Source organism: Arachis ipaensis, chromosome B1 (assembly GCF_059453495.1).
Source record: "Arachis ipaensis isolate K30076 ecotype BB chromosome B1, ASM5945349v1, whole genome shotgun sequence".
NCBI lineage: Eukaryota > Viridiplantae > Streptophyta > Magnoliopsida > Fabales > Fabaceae > Arachis > Arachis ipaensis.
The window spans coordinates 131,417,642-131,443,416 of NC_142436.1; the positions used below are offsets into that span (position 1 = coordinate 131,417,642).

At 31.6% G+C, this 25,775-nt stretch overlaps 1 protein-coding gene across 3 annotated transcripts; it reads right to left on the reverse strand.

Annotated features, from left to right (window-relative positions):
- Positions 1-12,068: 12,068 nt before the first annotated feature.
- Positions 12,069-19,274, reverse strand: LOC107634528 (respiratory burst oxidase homolog protein A-like). 3 transcript variants are annotated; one of them, XM_088499416.1, is made up of 14 exons: positions 18,724-19,266; positions 17,604-17,694; positions 17,229-17,277; positions 16,900-17,013; positions 15,919-16,341; positions 15,022-15,408; positions 14,848-14,943; positions 14,181-14,296; positions 13,998-14,100; positions 13,643-13,822; positions 13,383-13,517; positions 13,041-13,172; positions 12,811-12,889; positions 12,069-12,556 (listed from the first exon to the last, which is right to left on the reverse strand). In XM_088499416.1, the coding sequence occupies exons 1-14, from the start codon at positions 19,163-19,165 to the stop codon at positions 12,447-12,449; spliced, it is 2,457 nt and encodes an 818-aa protein (XP_088355542.1). In that variant the 5' UTR covers positions 19,166-19,266; the 3' UTR covers positions 12,069-12,446. The 3 variants fall into 3 exon arrangements, with proteins under 3 accessions (XP_088355542.1, XP_088355541.1, XP_088355544.1); XM_088499415.1 differs by having other exon boundaries at positions 17,538-17,694; XM_088499418.1 differs by lacking the exons at positions 12,069-12,556; positions 12,811-12,889 and having other exon boundaries at positions 13,383-13,515; positions 17,538-17,694; positions 18,724-19,274.
- Between the last annotated feature and the right edge of the window lie 6,501 nt (positions 19,275-25,775).

The window sequence follows — 25,775 nt, forward strand, 5'->3', positions numbered from 1 at the left end:
TGTCTGTGGTATTCCGAGTAGGATTCAATGATTGAATGACTGTGACGAGCTTCAAACTCGTGATTGCTGGGCGTAGTGACAGACGCAAAAGGATAGTAAATCCTATTCCAGTATGATCGAGAACCGACAGATGAATAGCCGTGCCGTGACAGGGTGCGTTGACCATGTTCACTGAGAGGATAGGATGTAACCATTGACAAGGGTGATGCCTCCAGACGATTAGTCGTGCCGTGACAGGGCATTTGGATCATTTTCCCGAGAGAAGACCGAAAGTAGCCATTGACAATGGTGATGCATTACATAAAGCCAGCCATGGAAAGGAGTAAGACTGATTGGATGAAAATAGCAGGAAAGCAGAGGTTCAGAGGAACGAAAGCATCTCTATTCACTTATCTGAAATTCTCACCAATGATTTACATAAGTATTTCTATCACTATTTTATTAATTATTTTCGAAAACCCCATTACTATTTTATATCCGCCTGACTGAGATTTACAAGGTGACCATAGCTTGCTTCATACCAATAATCTCCGTGGGATTCGACCCTTACTCACGTAAGGTATTACTTGGACGACCCAGTGCACTTGCTGGTTAGTTGTGCGAAGTTGTGAACCATGGTATTGGCATCATGTTTTTGGCGCCATTACCAGGGAAAGAAAGAGCGATAAATTTTACATAATCAAAGTGTAATCAAAATTTCTGCGCACCAATAAGTAAACTCTATTGAGGCCATTAGTCTTCATTTGCATATTCTATTGTACCAAGTGAAATAGAACCACCATTTGACACTAATATAGAATACCAAGTCACATCAATCATTCATTCCACATCCATTTTCTCATTCTTTATGCTAAAAAACAACATAATGCTTTTGTAGTACTTTTTTTTATTAAATTAAGAATTTAAATTAATCATTCAAAGGCATAAGACATCTTTATGAGTACCTAACAAATTTATTTTCATATTGGCATTACCTAGCTTTTAGGCAATCTGTATAATAATATATAATTCCAATACTCATCCCCCACTGCACAAACATAAATGTCAAGAACAACAGGATTTAGAACATTGATTGCAAAACATGACAATAGATCAAGTTATGATAAGATAAGAATTCTATGATAAAAAATAAGCACAACTTATTTGCAAAAGTTACTTGATATACTGAAGGAATGATAAAATATTTAAATCTAAGCTTAACAAATCTCCAATATATGTAAAATAAATGAACTCTTGAGTCTTTGACCAGATAAAAAGAAAACAATGTAAGTTTGTTAATAAAGTTGAATTTGAAATTGCATTTTGTAAATAAAGCCAAAATATTATTCAAGAAAACAGAAGCAAGAACATTACTAATTATCTGATTCAACTTAACTAACAATACTTGAATCTAGTAAAATTGGGCCAAATTCTTTGCAAGCTTTCAGTATCAATTTGTAACAAAAACCATAAAGTAATGGAAGCACTTAAGGACTGGAAGCTAAAATGTAACAAAACAGTTAAGGACTGAAAGGAGCTCTAACAACAGAGTAATAAAAGATCTAGAAGCTAGTCATTCAACCCTCTTACACCAGATTAACAAATTTTTTAAACTGCAACTTGAGCTGCTGCAAGCTTTTCAATTGGAACCCTGTAAGAGTCTTCAAATTTCAGTTTAATAGTTGAACATTTAAAACTCTAATTTATTTTTAAACTAAAAATCTAACCTAAAAGAAGAGTATGAGATAGAGCAAGACCAATTTGAGCAAAGAATGCAATAGAAGATGGCTGACACCATGCTCTCCTCATATTCCAACCTGATAACCCAACTGAAGGTGTTAATTGCTGCAGCACCTTGATGAGGTACAATAGTGCATAGAATAGAAGAGCTACATGCTTTTAAGTTTATACAATAATATTTGTTTGGTTAAAAAATCTCAATTAGTCAGTTACTCATAATCCTCCTTTTAAGTTTGGTCTGACAACACGACTTTTTCTGGGCAAAGCTTGATGAGTTGACCCACTCTTTTCTGGTCAAGTACCTAATATTATTGTCAAACAGTTCAAAAATTTTAGCAACCATCTTTCACATATCCTCATTGAGCAAACAAATGTTAGATAACTAACCTCAAATGGATCACTCTGCAGAATGTCACTTGATAGGTAAATGGAAAGAAATTTTTCAACATCATCTCCACTATACCCAAATGTCATTTGGGTAAGGTCATTAGTTCCAAATGAAAAGAACTTAGCTTCATCAGCAATCTACACAAATGGATAACAAAATTAGCAAGTTTAAATAAATAATTAAGAGTAAACTATCCTCTAACTATCTTTCTTTCCCAATTTCTAAAATTGTAATTGTAATATATGATACAATTAAAAAAAACCATAAAATCATCTAATATCACATGGACAAAACATAAACATGATTTTCAATTATAAAACAGCAATAAAACCCTAGCAAATAAAAATAGATACCTTATATGCTCCAGCTGAAGATGATTCGAAGCTGTTGGAGGGGGTGCTGTTGTAATCACTACAAATCAGCCGTACCACCATTAGCTCCTCTGCCAACCCAACCCAGTCCAACCTCAACCTCCAGCCAAAACAGAAGCAGATTAAACATAAATAAATATTTTTCTATTTTCTTAAAATATATATAAATAAATTTCTATTTTTTTAAAGAAATTACCTCTATAACACCACCGACGGCAGGATCTCAGAATTCTCCGTTCTCTACATTAATGTCATCAACTTATTGTCAGATGCTCTTTCTTCACTGATGGCTGCAACACCACTCACCGTTGCCGCTATTCTTTCTACTCGACGCTATATCAACAGCCACCGTCACGTATGACTAATTGTTCTTCATCTCTGCTACTCGCAAGAGGAAACAGACTTGAAGCCTCTGCCGCGTTCTTATCATTTCTTCGTCAAACTTGAGAGTGATAGTTCAAAATGGGAGAGCGTTTGAACTATTTGCCGGTGATAATCTTTGTGCATTTTGAACTATCACTCCATTTGTTTACTCCACATTTGCATCAATCAGATAGAGAGAGCGCGCGAGAAAGAAAGAAGAAAAAGAGAGAACTGCAAAGAATTCAAAATTTGTTCACTCAATTTTTTATTTTAAATACTCAGATTTTGTGTTCAAATTTTTATCCTTTTTGGGGAAGAATCCACCAAAACATCTTCTCACTGCATACCTATTTTGTCCAACTTTTTTTATGCCACTTGTCATGTAAACAGACTCGACACTTGTTGAGCAAATAGACTATACACTTGTCGAGCAATGGACCAAGCACTAGTTGCTTATTATATATTAATAGATTATTGAGAGTATAACTGCCGATGCTTCATCCCAAAATATAAAAGAGAGGTAAAACATTTATTTGATTAATTGCATTTTCTATAAAGCTTATTACTCACTTACTGACTTGAGCGTCGGAGTGCCTTTTATAGGTACCCACCCCTTGTTTCCTCCTTGCCGACGTATAACTCATCCCGACAAAAAGCTTGCAGATACTCATCGGTGGACGAGCTATACACTGCCCAACCTCTACAAGAACAATTGGCGCCCACTGTGGGGCCTCGAAATAAAAACCCTTCTTTCTATAGGCCCCATTTCCAACCCTTCTAGTGGCTTCAAGCTTACCTGCACCTTTGTAAACAAAGGTCGTATAATAAATCATTATGGCCCAAAAAAGACCGATCTATATCTATTATCTCTGTTTTTCGATCTATATCTATTCTCTCTATTTTCTAATCTATATCCGTTATCTCTGTTTTTTATCTATATCCGTTATCTCTGTTTTCTGATCTATATCTATTATTTATGTTTTTCGATCTATATCTATTATCTTTTTTCTCCGATCTATATCTATTATCTCTATTTTTTTATCATATCTGTTGTATCTGTTTTCCGATCTATATCTATTATCTCTGTTTTCCGATCTATATCTGCTATATCTATTTTCTAATCTATATTTGTTATCTCTATTTTTCGATCTATATCTGTTATCTCTATTTTCCAATCTATAACTATTATCTTTGTTTTCTGATCTATATTTATTATCTTTGTTTTTTTTAACTATATCTATTATCTTTGTTTTTCGATTTATATCTATTATCACTACTTTTCGATCTATATCTATTATCTTTGTTTTCTGATCTATATCTTTTATCTATATTTTTCGATCTATATCTATTATCTCTATTTTCTGATCTATATCTATTATCTCTATTTTTTGATCTATATCTGTTATCTCTATTTTTCGATCTATATCTGTTATCTCTATTTTCTAATCTATATCTGTTATTTCTGTTTTTCGATCTATATCTATTATCTCTGTTTTTTATCTATATCTGTTATCTCTATTTTCTGATCTATATCTGTTATCTCTGTTTTTTATCTATATTTGTCATCTTTATTTTTTTATCTATATATATTATCTCTATTTTTTTATCTATATCTATTATCTCTGTTTTCCCATCTATATCTATTATCTCTGTTTTTTAATCTATATCTATTATCTCTGTTTTCTGATCTATATCTATTATCTCTATTTTTTTTATCTATATCTGTCATCTCTATTTTTTTATTTATATCTGTTATCTCTTTTTTCTTATCTATATATATTATCTCTATTTTCTGATCTAAATCTGTTATCTCTATTTTTCGATCTATATCTGTTATCTCTGTTTTTTGATCTATATCTGTTATCTCTATTTTCCTATCTATATCTATTATCTCTGTTTTTCGATCTATATTTGTTATCTCTATTTTTTTATCTATATCTGTTATCTCTATTTTTTGATCTATATCTGTTATCTCTATTTTCCGATCTATATCTGTTATCTCTATTTTTCGATCTATATCTATTATTTCTATTTTTTTATCTATATCTATTATCTCTGTTTTCTGATCTATATCTGTTATCTCTATTTTCTGATCTATATATGTTATCTCTATTTTCTTATCTATATCTATTATCTCTATTTTCTGATCTATATCTATTATCTCTATTTTTCGATCTATATCTGTTATCTTTATTTTCTGATCTATATTTGTTATCTCTATTTTCTGATTTATATCTATTATCTCTGTTTTTCGATCTATATCTGTTATCTCTATTTTCGATCTATATCTATTATCTTTGTTTTCAGATATGTATCAATCATTATCAGATCTTTATCATTCATTATCAGATTTATATCAATCATTGTCAAATCTGTATCAACTATCTTCCGAACTATGACTATCAACAGTCAACAAATTCAATCAAATATCAAACAAGCACAAACACTTATCCATTCGCGTTAACGGTTCATTTCAAAAGCGCATCGTTTACACATGCACAATCAAACTCAATCATCAATCAAATCAACAAACAAAGGTGAATTAACGCGATATTCTTGCCTAACCAATTCACTTCTATCAAATCCGTCTCAGCAATGGGGACCCATACATCAATGGCAATCTAAAACAAGCCATTGTCTAACTCAGTTATCAAACAAAGACAAGATATTCTCGCCCTACTATCACATCCCTAACAAACATAAGGGACCAACATACCAACGGCAATTATTGCCTAAATCAAATATCAATCTATCAATTACTCAGATATTTATCAAGTTGAATTCAAACAGTCTAAACCAAATCAATCTCACCAACACTACCCTCATCAACAAACAGTGAACCCCGAATCCTCACATCCTCACTTACCCAGTTATAGGAGCCATGATCCTCAGCTTTATATTTTTCCTTACTTACGATTCTTTCAGAAAAGCGAAAAGAAGAAGAAACAGTAGCAGTAACACAAACTAACCTCTTTTACTCATGCCTTTAAGACTCCAAAATGCTTCAATAGAAAAGCAATGCCACATTTAATGAAACTATTCAGTTCCATGAAAAACCCTAATCATTGCATCTATTAAATCAACGATTCAAAATTAGATTGGAAAAACCAAAGGCACAATCAATGACAAGACTACTACACTTTCCAATATACGTTAACTTCAAATCACATCTGAAATTCAAATTATTTTATTCCTTATTTTAATAAAGTAAGTTTATCTGGGGGATCCATACCTATAACTCAAACCGCCGAGTTATAACTAAAAAAGCTCAACCTGCTTTATCAAAATATAGCCAGGCTAAGTTTGGGGGCTGTGATATGGCCACTATAAGCCTATAACCTGTCCTTAATACTATAACTCGGCAGTATACGTTATATGGCCGTTATAACTTGTCTTTAATGCTATAACTCGGCAAGCCGTTATAACTCGTCCTTAATATTATAACTCGGCAGCATATGTTATAGATCATTTATCAACAACGGGCACCAAAAGAAATATTGTAACACCTTGATATGCTATTACTCTCCATTAATACGAACTATTGAGAGTATAATTGCCGATACTTCATCCCAAAATATAAAAGGGAGGTAAAACATTTATTTGATTCATTGCATTTTCTACAAAGCTTATTACTCACTTACTGACTTGAGCGTCGAAGTGCCTTTTGCAGGTACTCATTCCCTTGTTCTCCCCTTGCCGACGTCTAACTCATCCCGACAGAAAGCTTACAGATACTCATCGGCGGACGAGCTATACACCGGCCAACCTCTACAAGAACAACTTGTTATATATTTGGGTGAATGTTCTCTACTTTTTCTAATATTATAATAGTTTAATTATTTTATTCTACTCTATTATTTTGTTAAAATTTTAATAGTTGTTACCTTTTAGAATAAATACAATAATTCTAAAATATTTGCTTCTAAAATATTTTATTATTTATTTTATATCAAATGCTAAAATAAATATTGTAAGAATAATTAATTTATTTTTACAATAAAAATTTAAGAAAAATTATTGAAATAATTTATCTAATATAATATTTTAATTATAAATTTTTAAACTTAATAAATATAATTAAAAATTTAGTAAAATTATCGGGATTAATAAAATAATTGAGCCTATTTTATTTACAATATAATGTAAGATGTTTTTTTCTAAAAACAAGTCTAAGTATTATATTATCAATAGATTTATTTATTTATTTATTTATTTCTGCATTAATGACAATAAATTTTAAATAAATATGTTATACATATTATTTATTTTTTTGTTGTCCACAGTATCCCCAACCCGACAGGTTAAAGATTAATTCGTCATGAATTTGAACTCTATTTAAGGGTCTGTCGTTGACCAATGGGTTGGTGCATGCACAAGGCTGCATTTGAACCCCTGACACTTGCATAAGCGGACAAGTGAGCTGGCCACTCGACCAGCCTAAGTTGGTTCATATTATTCATAATTCTTTAACCATATATGAGTGATGCTACATATACAAGTATTTTTGTAGCCAAGTCCAACTAAGTTGGTGCAAGCCTAGTGAAAAAATGCGAGCATACGTTAGACATACGTATCATTTCTTCTCTTTTGCTCCTTTTGCAGCACACAAATTGTTTTTGGAGAGTACGAAAACTTATTGATATAGCACATAAAATTTTGCACATATCACACAAATTTTTGTTGCGAATGTGTTTTGTTAGTTCGGTGAGTCACTTCTGGGTATATAGTTCTCCAAAAATTTATGTGCCGTACATCAAAATTTATGTGTTATGCACCAAGAATTGTGTTGTACACCAAAATTTATATGTTGTTCGTATTTTATTGGTATAATATACAAATTTTTGCATATAACACATAAATATTTGCATATAGCACACACATTTTTGCACATAATATAGAAAGTTTTACACATAGCACACAATTTGCTGCAAATGTATTTTGTTTGTTGGGTGAGTCAATATTCTGAATATATAGTTTGCCAAAAATTTGTATGCTGCACATCAAAATTTATGTACTTTGTATCAAGATTTTTGTGTAGTACACCAAAATTTATGTGCTGTGCATATTTTATTGGTTGTGTATCAATATTTTGGACATGTAGTTCTAAAAAAATTTAGTGATGTACACTAAAATTTGTGTGCACCAAAACTTATGTGTTATGCATCAAATTTATGTGCTATGGTTTTCTTAACATTTATAGGAGAAAAAGAAGATGAAGACGACAAGGACGATGATAATGATAATAAAAGAGGATGACAAAGAAAAAAAAAGAAGAAATTAAACAACAACAACAACAACATCAACAACAATATCAAGAAGAAGAAGAAAAAGAAGAAGAAGAAGAAGAGTGGTGGCAGTAGTGATGACGACAATGACGTCCAGGAAAGAAGCGCACAAAAGAAGAAGAAGATGATGACGACGATAATTACGAAAGAGGTGGAAGAAGAGAAAGAAGTGCTCGTGTGTAAAGAGAAGAAGCACGCGGATTTGGTTAAAAATTTGGTTCAAAAATACCTTTTTTTTCTAAAGATAAAGGTATTTATTCATTGAACAAAAAAAAAAATACAATGTGGTCTATTTTTGGGACGCAAACAAAAGCAAGAGAATTTTTCAAATGTTCACTAAACATGAAGAAAGAGAATAAAACTTGAAGAAGAGAGAATAAATCTAAGAAGGGAAAGTAAGTATAGATCTAGACATATAGTTATTGGGGTTCATTTCATTCATAAGCTTGAGGTAAAACTCCAACGTCGATTATGTGGTCACCAACTCTCGTTCAAAGATGAAGTTATTTCTTGCCCTCCAAATCCCCCAACACAGGGTCACTACCAATGCAAGCTGCAACAACCCATCCTGACGATTCTTGAAGAACTCCATTCTCTCTTTGACCAGGAAGACCAGAAGGAAGGTGAGCTGTTATCATTAAAAGTCATTGAAATGAGACTTTTATTCCATACATCTTTAGCCTTTTCACTCATGAATAAGTAGTGACTGAGTGATTCTGTTCCTTGTTGACAATGGCGACAAATTGGGGATACAAATGGGAGATGCTAGTGTAACAAATTAAGTACTGGGAGTTTTTCGTGCATGCATCTCCAGAGAAAAATCTTCAGTTTTGATAAGAGGGAAAACTTCCATATTTGACACGAAATCTCTTTACGTTGCATATTCACTAGGTAAAATTCTATTGAGGGGTGCTTGAAATGATATGCTACTTGATAACTAGAGCTAACTTCATATTTTTTTTACTTCTGGTTGCATTCCACTGGAGTCTATCTTCTTCCTATGATATTTTGATAGCAAGGAATTTCTAACTAATTTCAGGTGAGAAGAGTTGAATGGTTAGATGCTGATTCCACATTCCCTTGGATAACATTAAGTCTTTAATCCAAATAACGTTGTGTCTCTGAAGTTCCATGGCCATAGATGGAGGATTAAAAAATAGGTGATTGGGAGAGAGCCAAGGATCAGAAAGGATTTGGATGTAATTGCCATTGCCTACTTGCCATATAAGTTGCTTTTCCAGCACAGAATGACCTCCCAAAATACTTCGCCATCCGCAGGAAGGTGAGGTTCTTGTCTCTGCTGTCATAATAGTATTATATCTGATTGCTTTCTTAGAACATTGGATAGTAGAGGATAGCCGTAGATATTTATCTTGGGCCCCTATATCATGAATATTCAGTCTTTTGGCCATAGACAACCAAGTCTCCATAGGTGTAGTATTGCTGAAAAACAAAGATGATTTGTCCAAGTTCACTTTTTGCCCATTCACATTCTCGTAATTAAGCAATAGCTCCAAGATCTTGTCACAACTCTCCTCAGTAGCCTTACAAAAGAGAATTGAGTCATCTACAAAGAGAAAATGGTTTACTGCTGGACATCTACGATTAATCTGAATACCTGAGCTAATATTGTTTTACTCTGCCTTATTTAGTAGAAAGAAAAATTATTTCTGCACAAAATAGAAAAAGGTATGGGGATAAAAGATCACTTTGACGAATACCTCTTTATATAATTGTAAGAAAAAATATGATAAAAAAAATTAATTTTAATAATTTTGTTTATTAATTTTTAACTATGATTTACTAATACTGTAAGGAATACTTTTTCATATAATTGTAAAAAAAAATACGATGAACAAATTCAAACATTTGTTATAAAAAGAAAAAGTCTATACTAAAATTTTGAAAATAGAAAATGCAAATAATTTATATAGACCAATTTTTTTTTGTTGCATACGATATCTTCTAGCCTAATAGGCTTCTGCATGTATAAAGTGGGATTCGAAGTCCTGATACTTGTTTAAGTGGATGAGTGAGTTGACCAATCGACCAACCCAAGTTAGTTTATGGTACAATGAAAGTATATTTTTTACTCACAATAGTTGGGAATGAAATCAAAGAATCAATTTTGATTATTTTTCAATACTATTTTGGGTTTGTATCACTTGAGATATTGTCTGATAGAATAGGTTAAAAAAATATTAACAAGTATTTTTACTTTATGCTATTTAAATTATTTTTATAAAAAATAACTTATTCAGTATATATATATATACACACATACACATATACACAAAAAATATTCTAAAAATTTTATTCTTACTATTATAGATGTTATTGAAAAACTGTATGTACTAGGTGAAGAATAAATAAACAAATGTCAAAGAAAAACCTACAAAAAATACTAAAAATAAAATTTTTGTACTACAACATAAAAAATTATTACAGATTTAAATTATAAAAAATTTTATCAAATTCTATCAAATTATACTTATCATAAAAATTTTTACCAAATTATAAATTACTAACTCATGCTATTTTATAGAAAAACAAGAAAATTGTTAAGCACAACTGCCTTAAATCTAATGACACTCCAAGATAGCAATGACACTAAGGTATCATTCTAATTGAAAAATTTATACAACCTCACACTTATATTTGAAGTCAAAGTAAATGATTTTAACTTTAAAGAAGGCACTCAACAATACAATATTACTAAGACCTTACTCATATTACAACAAATAAAATATGTGATACTACAAAAATTTTAATTATTCAAAATAGTATTTATATTGTTCATTTATATTCTTAATTGATTATAGGAACCAACTTCACTGGTACTAATATAATTAGACCTATATGATATACCAATCAAAGAATTAAGGAGAAACAAACAAATCCAAGAGATATTTTTAAATGAAGAACATGCATACAAAGATAAAAAAATAATAAAAAATACATACAAGTCATCAGTTTAAAAAATCACGTCTTCACAAAAATATATGACAGGAAAAAAAGAAATAACTCTAACAATAATAAAAAAAAAAAAGGACAAATACCACATAAAAAGACTAAATCTGTCAACTAAAATAAATGTAAAAATCAAAACACCAAATGAAGATGTAGTTTTGTACAACTTCAATATAAAAAACTTTTATATTACAAAATATTTTAAATAATAAAACCCATCAAATTTAATATTAGTTTGTATATATTTTAATTAATTTTTAAACAATATAATACTTATTAAAATATATTATATACTATTACTAATTTACTATTTCACGCATTGCACGACAGTCTAATTTTTCTTAAAATTTAGACCACTCTTAGTATTTTTCTTACTATTGTTTTAAATAATAAAAGTTATATATACATTATCATTTTTGAAGAAAAAAAAAGATTAAATATACATTTGATTCATGGATATTAGTTAATATGCAACATGTTTTATTGGAAGAGGACAATTTTCTATGACTCTCTTTGCATTTTTGTGTTCAGCATTGTCGAATGCGAAAAATTTAGAAGTCTATGAAGGTTAGAAGTTGGCGGCAACAGTAATTATGGAAACAAAAAGGAAACTCCAGCAAGGAATGACTCAAGTTATAGAGCATTATTCTTTGTGAATAAATCCCCAATTTTTTTTGTTAGTTCTCCTTTTGCTAGTACTAGATATTTATCAAAGTGAGAGATATCCAATCTTTTTCTTTTGTCTTTGTTTCTATAATAGACAATGTATTTTTTTCTTTTTTTTTTTTACTAAAGATAGGAGATTCGAACCCGCAACCTCTTAATTGAGTATGAGGAGACTATGCCATTTGAGCTATTACTCATTGGCTTTAAAATTTGGAAAGATATGTGACTCGAACCCACGACCTCTTAATTGAGTATGGGGAGTCTATGCCATTTGAACTATAACTCATTGGTATTTGGAAAGATATGTGACTCGAACCCGCGACTTCTTAATTGAGTATTTCTTTTTTACAAAGTAATGCAATTACATATCTTTGGGGAAAAAAAATATGCAACATGCCTTATATAAGTAAAAAATATTCTCTTCCTATTTACTTCTATATCTGGTAAAACAATATTCCCTTACTATAAATATATAACTCTTCAATTTGTTTTTCCCTTCCTTTTGATAACTATACTTTCTTTCTTTCTTTTTCTTGGTATATAACTAATACTTTCTTAATTCCTACCAAAATAGCACCAAACACACTCTCTAGACTCTAGAGTAGATAGTTGATGATTTGCTTTGAACCTGACTTAATTTGCATTCTTCACTATGAATTTGACACAACACCAATCATTCAAGGTTTAATAATTTTCCTTGTGGAAAACAAATCTTGTTGTGGTTTTGGTGGAAAATTCGGTGCACAACTTCTTCAACTCCCTTGCCAAATTAGATGAGCCACAATAGAAAACCCCTGTAACAGGAAATCTCACATTAGTAACAGCATTAGTTGGGGCAAAATATATAATATATGGATTTCAATTATTAAACATCAATTTTATCTACATATATCACAATAACCAATGTGATGAATGGTATTATAAGTAGAATTTAACTAACTTGTGCCGGGTATATTTTAAAAATATAATAATAGAAAATTTTTAATATTTTTTATGTATTCAATGCATTGAGCTTAATAAGTAAAGAATTTGAGATAGAGATTCTCACCAATCTTAGCTCCCCTGTGCCTTTGAGCTAATCTAGCAAATATGTTGAACCAATTCGGACGAGCAAAATGAGTGTATATCTGATAAATAATTCAGTGACAAAATTATTCTATAATTCATGTAACAAGGTACTAATTTACTTAATACTCAAATATATCTCAGATTTCACTCTTCCTACATTGTTGTTGCTGACATAAACTGCCTATATAACTAAGAAGAAGATGAACTTACTGGGCTCCTGGAAACTAAGTCAGTGCCATTCTTGGCGTGATGCAACCCTTGAATGACACTTAGCAGCGCCGCACGGATATCTCCGGCAGGATACACGGTACTAGTAAGGAAATTGTGCATTTCCACCACCGACTAAAACACAGATTACCAAAAAAATACAACGATTAGAAAAAGAGTAATGATAGATTTATTCATTTTGTATTGTATATGGTATTGACTCACACCTTTAAGTGAGAATGTGAGTCATTCCAATTATATGGGAACCCAGTTAGTCAAACATTTTTCAGGAGAATATGGTTTTGTGATATTTTTAAATGGGGTTGTGGTTAGACTTAGACATACCTGATTTTTGTTTGAAGTTGCAATTTGATTCATAACATCTCTAAACCAATCAAGGGAATTTTGCTCTCTTGTGACCCAATAGAGATATGCCTTTTGCGGACACTTTGTTAAGTTGCCGTATTCTCTCACACCACTCTATTTCAAATGCCAAAGTTTTGGTGTTTGTTTAATGGAATAGCTACAGATGTGTAGTAATAAGAAAATAGACAGTAGAATTTATATATATATTTTTTTTTTGAAAAAAAAAAAAAGAAGCCTACATGAACATGATCATTGTGTGTTGTAGCTGCTACATCTTTGAGGATGCTAATGAAAGGTGTGGCTCCAATACCAAGGCCAATCAGCATCACAATGTCATACTTAACATGATCTTGAGAAGCAGAACCATATGGCCCATCTATGTACACTTTTGGACACACTTCTGATCTTGTTAACACTGCCTGCATTCATATCCCACAACCTTCTTTTTTAGAAATTCAATGCTGTAATTATTTATGAAAATAAATCTTTTTAATTTTTCTCTTAAGTAATGTTGCTAAGTGTGATCTTTTATTATACAACGTCTTTTTTGACACCGACACGTTTTCTCTCACATTTGACAATATATACGTGTACCTCTTGGAATAGGTCGTATATTTGGTAGCTCCAATCTCCAAGAGTTCTAATGTGCACACTAAGGTAATCATCTTGTGGTCCTGAAGTTAAGGAAAATGGATGCCTGCAAATATTGCAAGATTGGAATGGATTAATACTGAATTAAAAATGTAGCAGTGTTTAATGTCGTAGAAATTGAAGTACCATTCAAGGGATGAAATTTGTGGGCACTGAAGGAATATATACATGCCACTTTGGTACTTGAAGCCTTCAGGTTTTTGCATTTTCAGGTACAAAACTTTTCCGGGACACAGACTTACCTGCATGCAAATTATCATAGCTAAATGACATTATAATCCCTTGAAGATTAACTTTATCTGACAAGTTATTTGAACATGAAAAAATTGTTAAAAATATTCCCTCGACGTAAAATAACAAAATTTGAAAGGATAAAAATAACTCACTTTATGGTAGCTAATCACGAAGATATCTAGTTAAGATGTTAGTCTTATATTAAACTGTTTAGTCAAATATGTCAACTTATCCCACGATTGTCCACTATTATCTTCACATCAAAACATCTTCATATGAGTATTCGCCTTTTACTAAACATGCTTATAAAAAATCAAGACACTTTAGAACTGAATTAATCTTTGAAAGGCATAATGTCATTTTATTTTCATGGGTCACCATATCCAAATTGAATCTTTTTGAACAAAAATGACGGTTTGCTCAATTTTTAATCATACTTACAAGAACAAAAATGAAATTGGAAATTTCCAAATTTTGGACGGTTACATAAGAATGATAAAGTTAACGGAGAATTAGTTCAATGTTTCTACTATTGCTAAAAAAGTTGATCAAATACTACCTTGAAGATATCAACTTCATAAGATCCTGACCTTACAGCTCTAAAGATCCTCTCTCCAGTGTATAACAAAACTGGAAAAGCAATGTACATCCAAGTCTGCACGTACAAAAGAAATTATCAGTGAGAAAAAAATAATTTTGTATCAAAATTTGGTGAAAGACAGAAAAGACTAACCGTTTTCTCGGTCCATTTGTTAGTTAGGAACAAGAACATGGAGTGGACAATGAGCAATGCATAGACAATAACAAACAAATGGTGTGAGTACCAAAATGTGTTGTAGCCGGTGACCCTTCTTAGGGACACCGGCAGCGCCGGCGAGCGACGTCTCGGCCACTTTGTTGCAAGTGTGAATGCAATGGCCATTAGAAACACCATGGCTATCCCACTTGCCACCTCTGTTGTGGCCAAAATTTGCAAGTACGTTGGCTGCCGGAACCCGAATCTCGCCGCTATAGTCTGCTGGAAAACCGCCGTGCTCGAGCCGCTGATTCTTGGGAAATCACAGGCAAGGTGTGTACCGCCATGCAAGACCACACCCACCACTATTCCTGCTGCAATAAGCTGCATATAAATTCCAATAACATCATAAGTTTAACAAACAGAAAGACAAAGTATGTTTTTTTGTTGTTAAGACTCTGGTTGCTGTTTATATCTATCCGAGATATGAATTACAGTGATACATATTCACTGTTTATTTAGTAAAATAAGAACATATTGACATACAACAACACACAAAATACATGTATTTAGTATTTTGTCAAAAGATTAAGATGCAGATATTAGACATAACACGCATATTTTACTAACAATTTTCTCCTTATTAGTAGTAAATTTGTTTTTTATGACAAATTTATTTATGTCTCCTTATTAGTATCTTAATAACAAACAAAATGCATATATTTATGTGTATATATGTGGATTTTGGGATAGTAAACAAACAAACTAGCCTAATATTTGCAATAAGTTTTAAAAATAGTCCTAATGTATAGAGCCTAGACACAAAATGTACCATGTTGTTCAGAGTGGACAATTAATTAACCGAAATGCAGGCAAAATTAGACGAGGGTGTACCTTGTGGAAGTTAATGTTGTCATTAAAAGGAATGAGATAGTTGATCCTAGGATCCTTGCGGAGCCAAGTGATTGTGTTTCTACAAACAGGGAGGAGAATGAGAGCCATGTTGAGTTTCAATGTTTCAGCTGCACCTTTTGCAGTTGGAAGGCAATAACCCATCACTTGAAATCCTGATCTATGACTGTACTGATAGAATTTCCACCCAAACAGCACAATGCAAGCCATTACCCAAACCAGAACCATCCAAGCGCGCCGCCAGTTCGTTCGGAACAACACTTCCGCCCTCGACATTGCTTCTTGCTCCTTAAGGAACCCATTCTTGTTGCTCTCCACATTATTTTGCTTCTCTGTATCTCCTGCTGCTAATGATTTCTTTGATGGACTTTGGATTAACTTCAAGAGACACTCCATTTGAGATATCTAGAAAACAAAAAACAATGCATAATGAATAATGTGTCTCTTGAATTATCAATATTTAAATCTTGAGTTTAGCTAATACTTGTCCTTAGACACATGTTAATGTTACCAATTAAAAATTTGTATTAAGAAAAATACAAAATTTAGCTCTAAAATAATCCCTGACATTGATTATGTGCATTTAAATAGTTTCTGAGATTCTAATTACATCAATTATATTTTTGAAATTGTCAAAAGTGCCCCACGTTAATCTTTAACCATGTGATGAGTTACTTGATTAAAAAGAGTTCAGAGACTTATATGGTACATAGGAAATCTTAAAGATGTAATTAGTGCAATTGAAATATTAGAAACTATTTTTATGCATATAATCAATCTCAAAAATTACTTTGAGACTTAACTTGCATTTATTATTTATTTATTTAGTAAAAACTTAAAAACTTCTACTAAATATACTTTGAAAATACATGTTAACTAAACTCTTAAAAAGACACAAAACTAACTAAACTTTTAAAATTTTAAGAGTTAAACATGTGATTTTTATTCAATTAAAATTAGTACCTGAATGTAGCCTTTGTTTTGGAGGTCAAGTGATTCCATGATCAAAGCTGCAGAGTTCTCGGCTTCTTCTTGTGTCACGGATAACTTATTTGTAGATGCAGCCAATACAATTGTCTACACAAGCGCCAAAATTATTAGTCAAAAATACAAAGAACATGCCCATGCTTACTAGAACCAATTAACTGTTTCTTACACACCTACTATATTTTACTAATCATACACTTGTCCCGGTAGGACTAGGTGCCATAAATCTAACATGAACATTCAAAAACATGACAAATAGTAACATGATTTTTCTTCAATCATCTTAAGATTAATTATTAATTAACCTGTTTTATATCCGTCTTGGTAATTCTTCCATCATTGTTTCTGTTACACCTATAGTAAAAGAAAAAATTACAGTCAAAAGTAAAATAAACTTGTTAAGGTGTGGCAAAAATGCTACTTATATACTAAATTTAGCTACTAAAACCAGTTATTATGTATTCATATATGTATTATTTAACTTATTTTCAATTTATATTTTGTATTCTAATATATATTTTATATTAGTGACTGATTTTAATAGCTAATTTTAATTAATATACACCTAGTATAGTTGAAGATGCGAGTATGATAATTTAGTGTAAATTTTTTACATGTAAAAAAAAATTCGCATTCTTGAATCAAAAGAATCATCTTTAATCCGAAGCCAGAAACGGTACAAATCAGTTTTAGTGATGTTGAATTTCCAATGCTTTCCTCCTCTTAATGCTCTTAGCAATTCATTGGCAAATTCTGGTGAAGACTGCATCCCTATTGAAAAATGAACAATAACAATAATGATTGGCAAAAGAATCAATGAGACAAACAACTTTCAAAATCAGATTAAGTTGGTTTAAATAAAAGCAATACCTTTAAATTAAAAGAAACCCAAGTGGAGGATTCAAAATAAAATAAATGTTAAACATTGATAACTGAACCAAATTAAGGAACGAGTAATTGATTATACAAACTGTGTTGTAATGTAAGACATTATAGCATATGCGAAGAACGTGGCTAAGGTGGCTAACTACTATGCTTTGCTCACCCTATGATTCTTGTGTGTTAGTTGATTGGTACTATAAGGCAAACAAAAGCAGCCACCGAAATTTAAGGCACACAAAACGGTGTCGTTTCTAAGAATCATGCATCGCATAATAATTTTTATGATTAAAGATAATGAAAACAACTCAATAAAGTGATTACTGAAATATTATAAATTACACATAATAATAAAAAGAAATGTTTGACTTTCTGTTTCTTATAAAAAGAAATATCTATGCGAATTTTTTTTTTATATTAAGTGTCTTGTTTTCATATTTATCTTATGATGGTAAAGTAACAAGTAGATTAAAAATTTATTTGTTTATAATACTAAATAAATTTTTTGTTCATATAAAAAAATTAGTTTCATCTATTAACATATAAAAATGATTTATTTTTGTCTCTGATATTATTTATTTTATTAAATACTAATGTAGCAAAATGTAAAATATTAATATTTGATAGAATTGTACATTTCTACTATATGATTATAATAATTTATTATTTTTGACCAATTAATTTATAATATTTAAAAATATTAATTAAAAATATAATATTGAACTGTTAAACTAAAAATATTGAATCTGCTAGCTAAAAGTATTAGTCAATATAAATTAAAATTATTATTTTTTAATTTCTTCATTTAATATATTATATTAGCATATAATAGAAAAATATTTAAATTTTACCGACAAAAATTATAAATATTTAAAAATAAAAAAATAAAAAATTTAGTTAAACCAAAACAATTTTTCTCACCAATGCAGAAGGCAAAGTTGGACCATTCTACAACCGGTTCAGGGCTGGTTCTGGGGGAGGAAACTTGGTCGAACCGGCTGTTCACATGGTTCCATTGCATCCCACTGTGACCGACAATGCCATCGATGAACACTCTTTTCTGAAGTTCGTGGATTTCTGCCACGTGTGGTGGTCGTAGTTGGTGTTCTTGATGATCTTCATCATCATGAGGAGGAACATTATTGGACCCGGTCGGACCCGGGTGGTCGTAGAGGAGGTATTTCTTAAGGGTCCAAGAAGAAGAAGAAGAAGAAGATGATGAGGTGGAGGAGGAGGGAGTCAATGAAGAAGATGGTGATGCTCTCATGAGAGCAATGAGAGAAGAACGATGATGACTATCATGATTATGATGCTGATGATGAGGAGCTTTTGATTCTACTTGAACATGATGAACATTATCCATTGTTGTTGGGTCGTTTTGAGAAACTCTTTGATGATGTTGTGTCTTAATTAGCTTATTATTTTCATTCGCATTTCCCTAATAATAATAATAAGCATAGAGAAAATAATGTATTTTTGTTTCAGAGAAAGAAGGTGAATAATTTCTTTTTTTTTTTTTATAAGGATCATTACAAAGTCTTCACTTGAATAATAATAATTGCACTCAAAAATTGACCCATGAAAGGAGATAAAGAAAACTATAGCTAGCTAGCTAAATTATGTTGCTACAAATAATGCACGAGCAAATTGGCAATAATTGTATATATTTTTTGTTATTTTATTTATATTATTTTTTTCATGTAGGAGTAGTAGTGTAGAATTTTCTTTATTGGAATTGAGTGGTTGAGTAAGGGAAAAGAGAAAGGACAATAATGGTTTTCAATTTGTTCCAGTGTAAAAGAAAGGATAATAATATTAAATTAATATAATACATTGTATATATATGTGTATGTGTGTTTGGTTTGGTATGGGTGTGTGGACTAATGTATATGATTATATAGAAATAATTGATGAAGATGATTAATGTAGGTTTTGTTGGATCATCTATCTGATTATATGAGAGAATGAAGGTAGATTAAGTAAGGGCAGGTATTATAGGTTGCATAACAAATCCATGGTGGTGGATTATTAGATTGGAAATATAAAGATTGTGTGACGTATAAAAATAAATAATATATCTATATATTTGTGTGTTGGTGTGTTGGTTGAAATGTGGGGGAGAAGAGAGAAGAACAACGCTGTCATTTCATTTTCCTATCTTTGCTAAATCAATGACACCTCATATTTTTCACTGAGCAAGCAAACAGAATAATGTGTGTGGTATGGATCATGAATATTATTAATTATCATATCATATATCATACTATGCTATAGTAATTATATATGGAAATGAAAAATATTTTAAAGCTAAGTGGTTCTATTGGAACTTGGAAGGATCAAATGGAAAAATGTTACCACTTTTGGGTAGCAAAGTAAGTTATTTTAATGTGTTATTGTATCACCAAGCCTAGCTAAGGGTTTGCCAATTGGGTCCAAGGTACTTGTTTGTAATTTATAAAATTTAAAATATTTTTTATATTAAGTATCTTTGTATTAAATGAAATTTACCTTTTATATATAAGATTAATTTATTATATTCATATATTGTAATTTGATTAATGTTCAAGCTATATATTTTGCTATTTTTCTTAATATGTGTTTTTTTGTCATAATTATTTTAGGACAGCTATATATTATGAAAAAGTATAGGTAACCAACAACATTTTTGAACAATATGTAAATAATGTGAATTAATAGGGTTAAAAAAATAAATTTAATTAATAGCATTAAATTAGGATGTAATGTATTTTTATTTGATTAGTGATTGTTCATATTGTTCAAAATAGTCATTGTTTACCTAACATTTTTCATATATTATAAATATTCGCTAAAATTAACGGGAGCTAATATGTATTCAAAAATTGAATGATGGTCGTATCTAATTAGATTTTATTAAAGGATGCCGGTTGATAGTAAAAGAAAATAGTAAAAATGTAATAAATAAATGTCTTTAGAGTACTTTAATTTCAAACTAAATGTTAACTTTAATTTTAAGTATGCTCTATTTTAAGTCAAAGCGAGCCATGTGACTCAAAAGAAAACAAACAATATTCATTGCGGTGGGCGTCGTAACTGATTTGGTTTCGTTTTGTGTGGAATGTTGCGTAAATAAAAATAAACGAAATTTGTAGTAAAATTGTGTACGCGCGATTTTAATATAGATATTCTTTTGATCAAATGGTGATTTATTAGATGTATAACTAATTCAAAAGAGTATAGGGCTTTAATTTTTTTTAGTTAATTTTAATTACTTTTTATTTTATTTTTACTTACACTTAGTTTGAATATTTTATTTTATAGTCTCCAAGGACTCCACCGATTTAGAGATATTATTCCTTTTAGGACCCTTTCTTTCTCTTACCTGAAGAGTATTCATTGGGCTGTGATGCATATGGATCCCATCCACACAAGGCCCAAAGCCTGGTGGAAAGGGGACATGAAGTGTTAGAGGATCTATCCTTATTGAATTCAACTTCAAATTCTCCTAAATTTAGATATAATTGTTCTTTACGTACAAGCTATTTTACTATAGAAGTTATTTTATCATACAAGTTCATACAATTCTTTTTTCTCTAAACCACCCTCATGCACGCGTCTACACACGCCCATTCCACGCGCCTCTTAATTTAACAGATTTCAATCAACGCGCGAATATATAATTTCTTTTTTTAAAAGGATTTCGTTTCTTTTTTTGAATTTGTCTGCGTTTTTCTTCATTTGTTTTCATACGTTCTCTCTGCGTTCTCTTTCGTTGTTTCGTGCATTTCTTTCTGTGTTCTCTTTCTGCGTTTTTTTCGATTTTCTTTGTTCTCTACGTTCGTTTTTGAAATTAAGCTCTGAAATCGTTTTGAAGATAATGAATGATTCAAGTTCAGATTGTCAGCTAGACTAGAGCGAAGTGGATTATTGTTTTGAATCGAATGAAGTGCCTGAGGTGTGATTGAATTCTAATTAATGTTTTTGTTAGTAGTTTATGATTATCTAGGTGAATAATATTGTGAACCTTGCTTGTGAAAATTATTGTTCATTGTTGATTGTTTAAATTGAATGTAATGTAGTTATTCTGATGAAAATTGCTGTCCATTGTTGTCCATTTTATATCGTATTTTTTGGGGTAAATCAGACATATTTGGGTGTAATAAGATTTTGGGTGTATTTACAGGTTCTGACTTGTCAATTGAACGATCGTGAATTGTATTATTGTTTTGACTCGAATCAAGTAATGAGGTGTAGTTTGAATCTAGACAATGTAGTTTGTTCATAGTTTAAGATTTTATAGTTGAATCGTTTCTATTTGATGCTTATTGAATAGTTGTTGTTGCATTCTATAGTTTATCCTAGCTTTTAATATGGTGTATTGTGGTCTTTTTTGGGTGTATTTTGCAGTTTCTGTGCGATGTTGATCAGGAGTTTGTTCTAAAGGTTAGGATGACTTTTAAGATGCTTGAAGATGCTGCAAAATTCTACAAAGATTATTCGAAAGTTGCAGGTTTTTCTACAAGAGCTCGGAACCCAAATAAGAAGGGTAATGAAATTAAGAACCAATTGATTACATGTAGCAGAGAGGGAAAATGAAAATTGAAAATATCTCCGACCGAGAAGACAAATCTCTCAGCTGGTTTAAATTGTCCTATAAGAATTTATATACACATATTGAATGACATTGGTGTTTGGATCATTTCGAAGGTCGTGTTGCATCATTCACATCCCTGCTGTCCAAATCAAGTAGAGATGCTTAAACAGCACAGGGAACTAAGCATGTCCGTGTGTCGTACAATAGAGAATAACGAGTAAGCCGGAATCAGACCAAGCAAAACATACCAATCATTTGTCGCAGTAGTCGGGGGTCACCGCGAGTCAAATTTTATTGAAAAAGATGTGAGAAGTTACATCACAAGAGAAGTACGGAATGTTTCGGAACTAGAGGATGCAAAAGAATTCGGAAAATGCTTATTAAGAATGAAAGAGAAGAATCAGAATTTCTTTTTCGAGCTCGAACTTGAGGTCGATCAGTCGATTAAGATTTCCTTTTGGGCGGACGCAAGGAGCAGGGCTGCCTATGAGTATTTTGGAGATGTTATTTCATTCGATACCACCTACAATACAAACAGGTAATATTCAATTCTACAACAGAGGTGTACATTGCATGTTTTTGGGTGTAGAGAGAGATTATTTCGGCGGATTTAACTATTTTATTTTCTGTTTCGTCATATTCAGGTATAATATGGTTTTTGGTTCTTTTGTCGAGGTGAATCACCACGGTCAGTCAACACTTTTCAGATGCGCTTTGATGAAAAACGAGGATACTCAATCATTCAAATGGTTATTCGAATGTTGGCTTTGTTGCATGGGAGGAAATGCTCTGAAAGGCATTCTCACCGATCAATGCGCATTGATGCAAAGGGCCATCGAGGCTTGTATACCGACATCAATTCACCGGTGGTGTATTTGGCACACTATGAAGAATATTCCAAGCAAATTAAACAGCTATAAAAGACACCAAGAAATCAAACAAGAGATGAGCCATGTTGTTTGGAACTCTCTTACGAAAGAATCATTCGATAAGAATTAGAATGATTTTCTGATGAAGTACGGTCTTGGGGACAACAAGTGGCTTTCAGGTAATATTTTTTTTTAATTCTGTAGCAGAGGTGTACATTGCAAGTTTTTGGGTGTATCCTAGTTCTGATTTAGGTGTTTTTTGCAGAGCTTTTCGAAGACTGTCATATATGAATTCCAGTTTATCTCGATCACCACTTCTGGACCGGGATGAGAAGCACACAAAGGAGCGAGAGCATGCATGCTTTTTTTAACAAGTTCATTACACAAAACAGCTCACTTATCCAATTCGTCAAACAATACGACAATTGCCTAGGAAGCAGGGAGCAAAGAAAGAGAGAATCGGATGCTGCAGATTTTCATACCATCATACCGTGTGAAACAAAATCCTCAATAGAAGCTCAGTTTCAACACGTGTATACTCACGATAAGTTTAAGGAATTTCAAGCACAATTCAGAGGAAAGGTGAATTGCATCATAAGATCAAAGCACTCCGCTCTAGGTTATACGATATATGAAGTTGTAGAACAAATTTTTAACTCAATATTCAACAAGTTTGGGGTTACATATGATGCGGTAGCAGCCGAAGTTAAATGTGAGTGCTTCTTATTCGAGTCAAGAGGGATATTGTGCCGTCACGCTTTAAGCGTGTTAAGCTTTGAACGAGTAAACAAAGTGTCACCGAGATACATATTGGAACGATAGAGCAAGAACATAAAGAGGAGACACACACACATCAAGAGCAGCCACGATGAGCCTTTGTTAGAGCCAAGAAGCAAGAGATTTGACAAATTGGTGTTTCATTCACAGAATATATGTGAATTTGCATCAGAACCCGAGGAGTTCACTACGATTTTGCACCGCACATACGATAATGCCATGGTTGAGATGCAAGAACACAAAGCCAAAAGCAACGAAAAATATTCGTTATCTCACGAAGATGCTAACTTGAAGCTATTAACGAGCTTCAAAGCCCTCCACGTGTGAGAACAAGAGGACTTCCCAAAAATAAACTAGGTTTAAAGATGGAAAAACAGATTGCAAATGCTTCAAAGAAAAGGAAAACAAAAGCTCTAAGCAAGCGAGGTAAAAGTGATGTTCTTTAAACAGGGTGGGTAATTTAGTTTAATATTGTTAATAGTTTTGCTAATATGTGAGTTTATTTTTTCGCAGTTGAACCTTTTTTTTATAGGGGATCAGTGGTGCAATCAAATTCCAACCAATATCATGGACATGTTATGAATTATTAGTTCAGAGATTCAGTAGCACAGGACATGATTTGGGGTGTAAAGTGACACTATTTGGGTGTACCGATGAATATTTTTTGGTGTATTCTGCATGCTCTTATTTTTGACATTCTCTTATGTGTGTATATATATATATATATATATATATATATATATATATATATATATATATATATATATATATATATATATATATATATTGAGATGCTGTTGTTTGTGTTGGAAATTAGTGAGATGCTGTTGTTTGTGTTGGAAATTAGTGTCCTGAAAGGATTTGTTTGTTTTAAATTTACAATACATATACAATTCAATACCTAAGGAGGGTAATAATTCAAATTTCTGAATTGCCATAACTCCTGGTTAGATTTTAAAGAGAAATATGTAAGCATGCAATAAGGGTGTATTCCCCATTTTTTTTGGTGTATTATAAAAGGGGCGTATTAGTATATTTGATCTTTGTTTCCCTTGATTTTTTGGAACCTATAATTAACACCTTTTGAATAGAGCACAGACAGCTCCATAGAAGTTTATTAATGCAAACAAAATTTATAATAAGATTGGATTGAATATTCACAATCTATACAAAAAGTATGTGTTTAAACTAATTGATAAACCACTATTTTATGGTTTATTTTGTATTGAATTGAGTGGATTTTATCAATTATTCTCACACTTATTCATGTAAATTGCATGTTTTACATTTTCCTTACTAATTTTGTGCTGTGATTGAAAACATGCTTCTTTGGCCTTAAAATTGCTAATTTTAATCCTCTCTTATTACAATTCGATGCCATGATATGTGTGTTAAGTGTTTTCAGATTTTATAGGGCAGGAATGACTTAGAGGATGAAAAGGAAGCATGCAAAAGTGGAAGGAACACAAGAAAGTGAAGTATTGGGAAGCTGGCCTCGACGCGTATGCGTGACGAGCGTCACATGCTGCATTAAACAGAATTCGCTGGGGGCGATTTTTGGGCTGCTTTTGACCCAGTTTCAGCCCCGAAAATACAGATTAGAGGCTGCAGAGTGGAGCTGGAAGGGAGACTAACTTTCATTCACACAATTTTAGGTTTTACATGTAGGTTTCTAGTCTTGTTCCTTCTCAGATTCAGATTTCTACCTTACTTTAATTTAATTTTCTTCTACTTTTATTTGTTCTAGTACTTTA

Bases quoted from the DNA above. Each gene is read 5' to 3' on its own strand.
- LOC107634528 (XM_088499415.1), bottom strand. From the start codon at position 19,165: ATGGATAATGTTCATCATGTTCAAGTAGAATCAAAAGCTCCTCATCAT. The intron at 14,944-15,021 runs GTTAGTCTTTTC...TTGTACGTGCAG, and splicing joins ACAAATGGACCGAGAAAACG to ACTTGGATGTACATTGCTTT. The intron at 12,557-12,810 runs GTGAGAATCTCT...TTCCTGTTACAG, and splicing joins GCACAGGGGAGCTAAGATTG to GGGTTTTCTATTGTGGCTCA.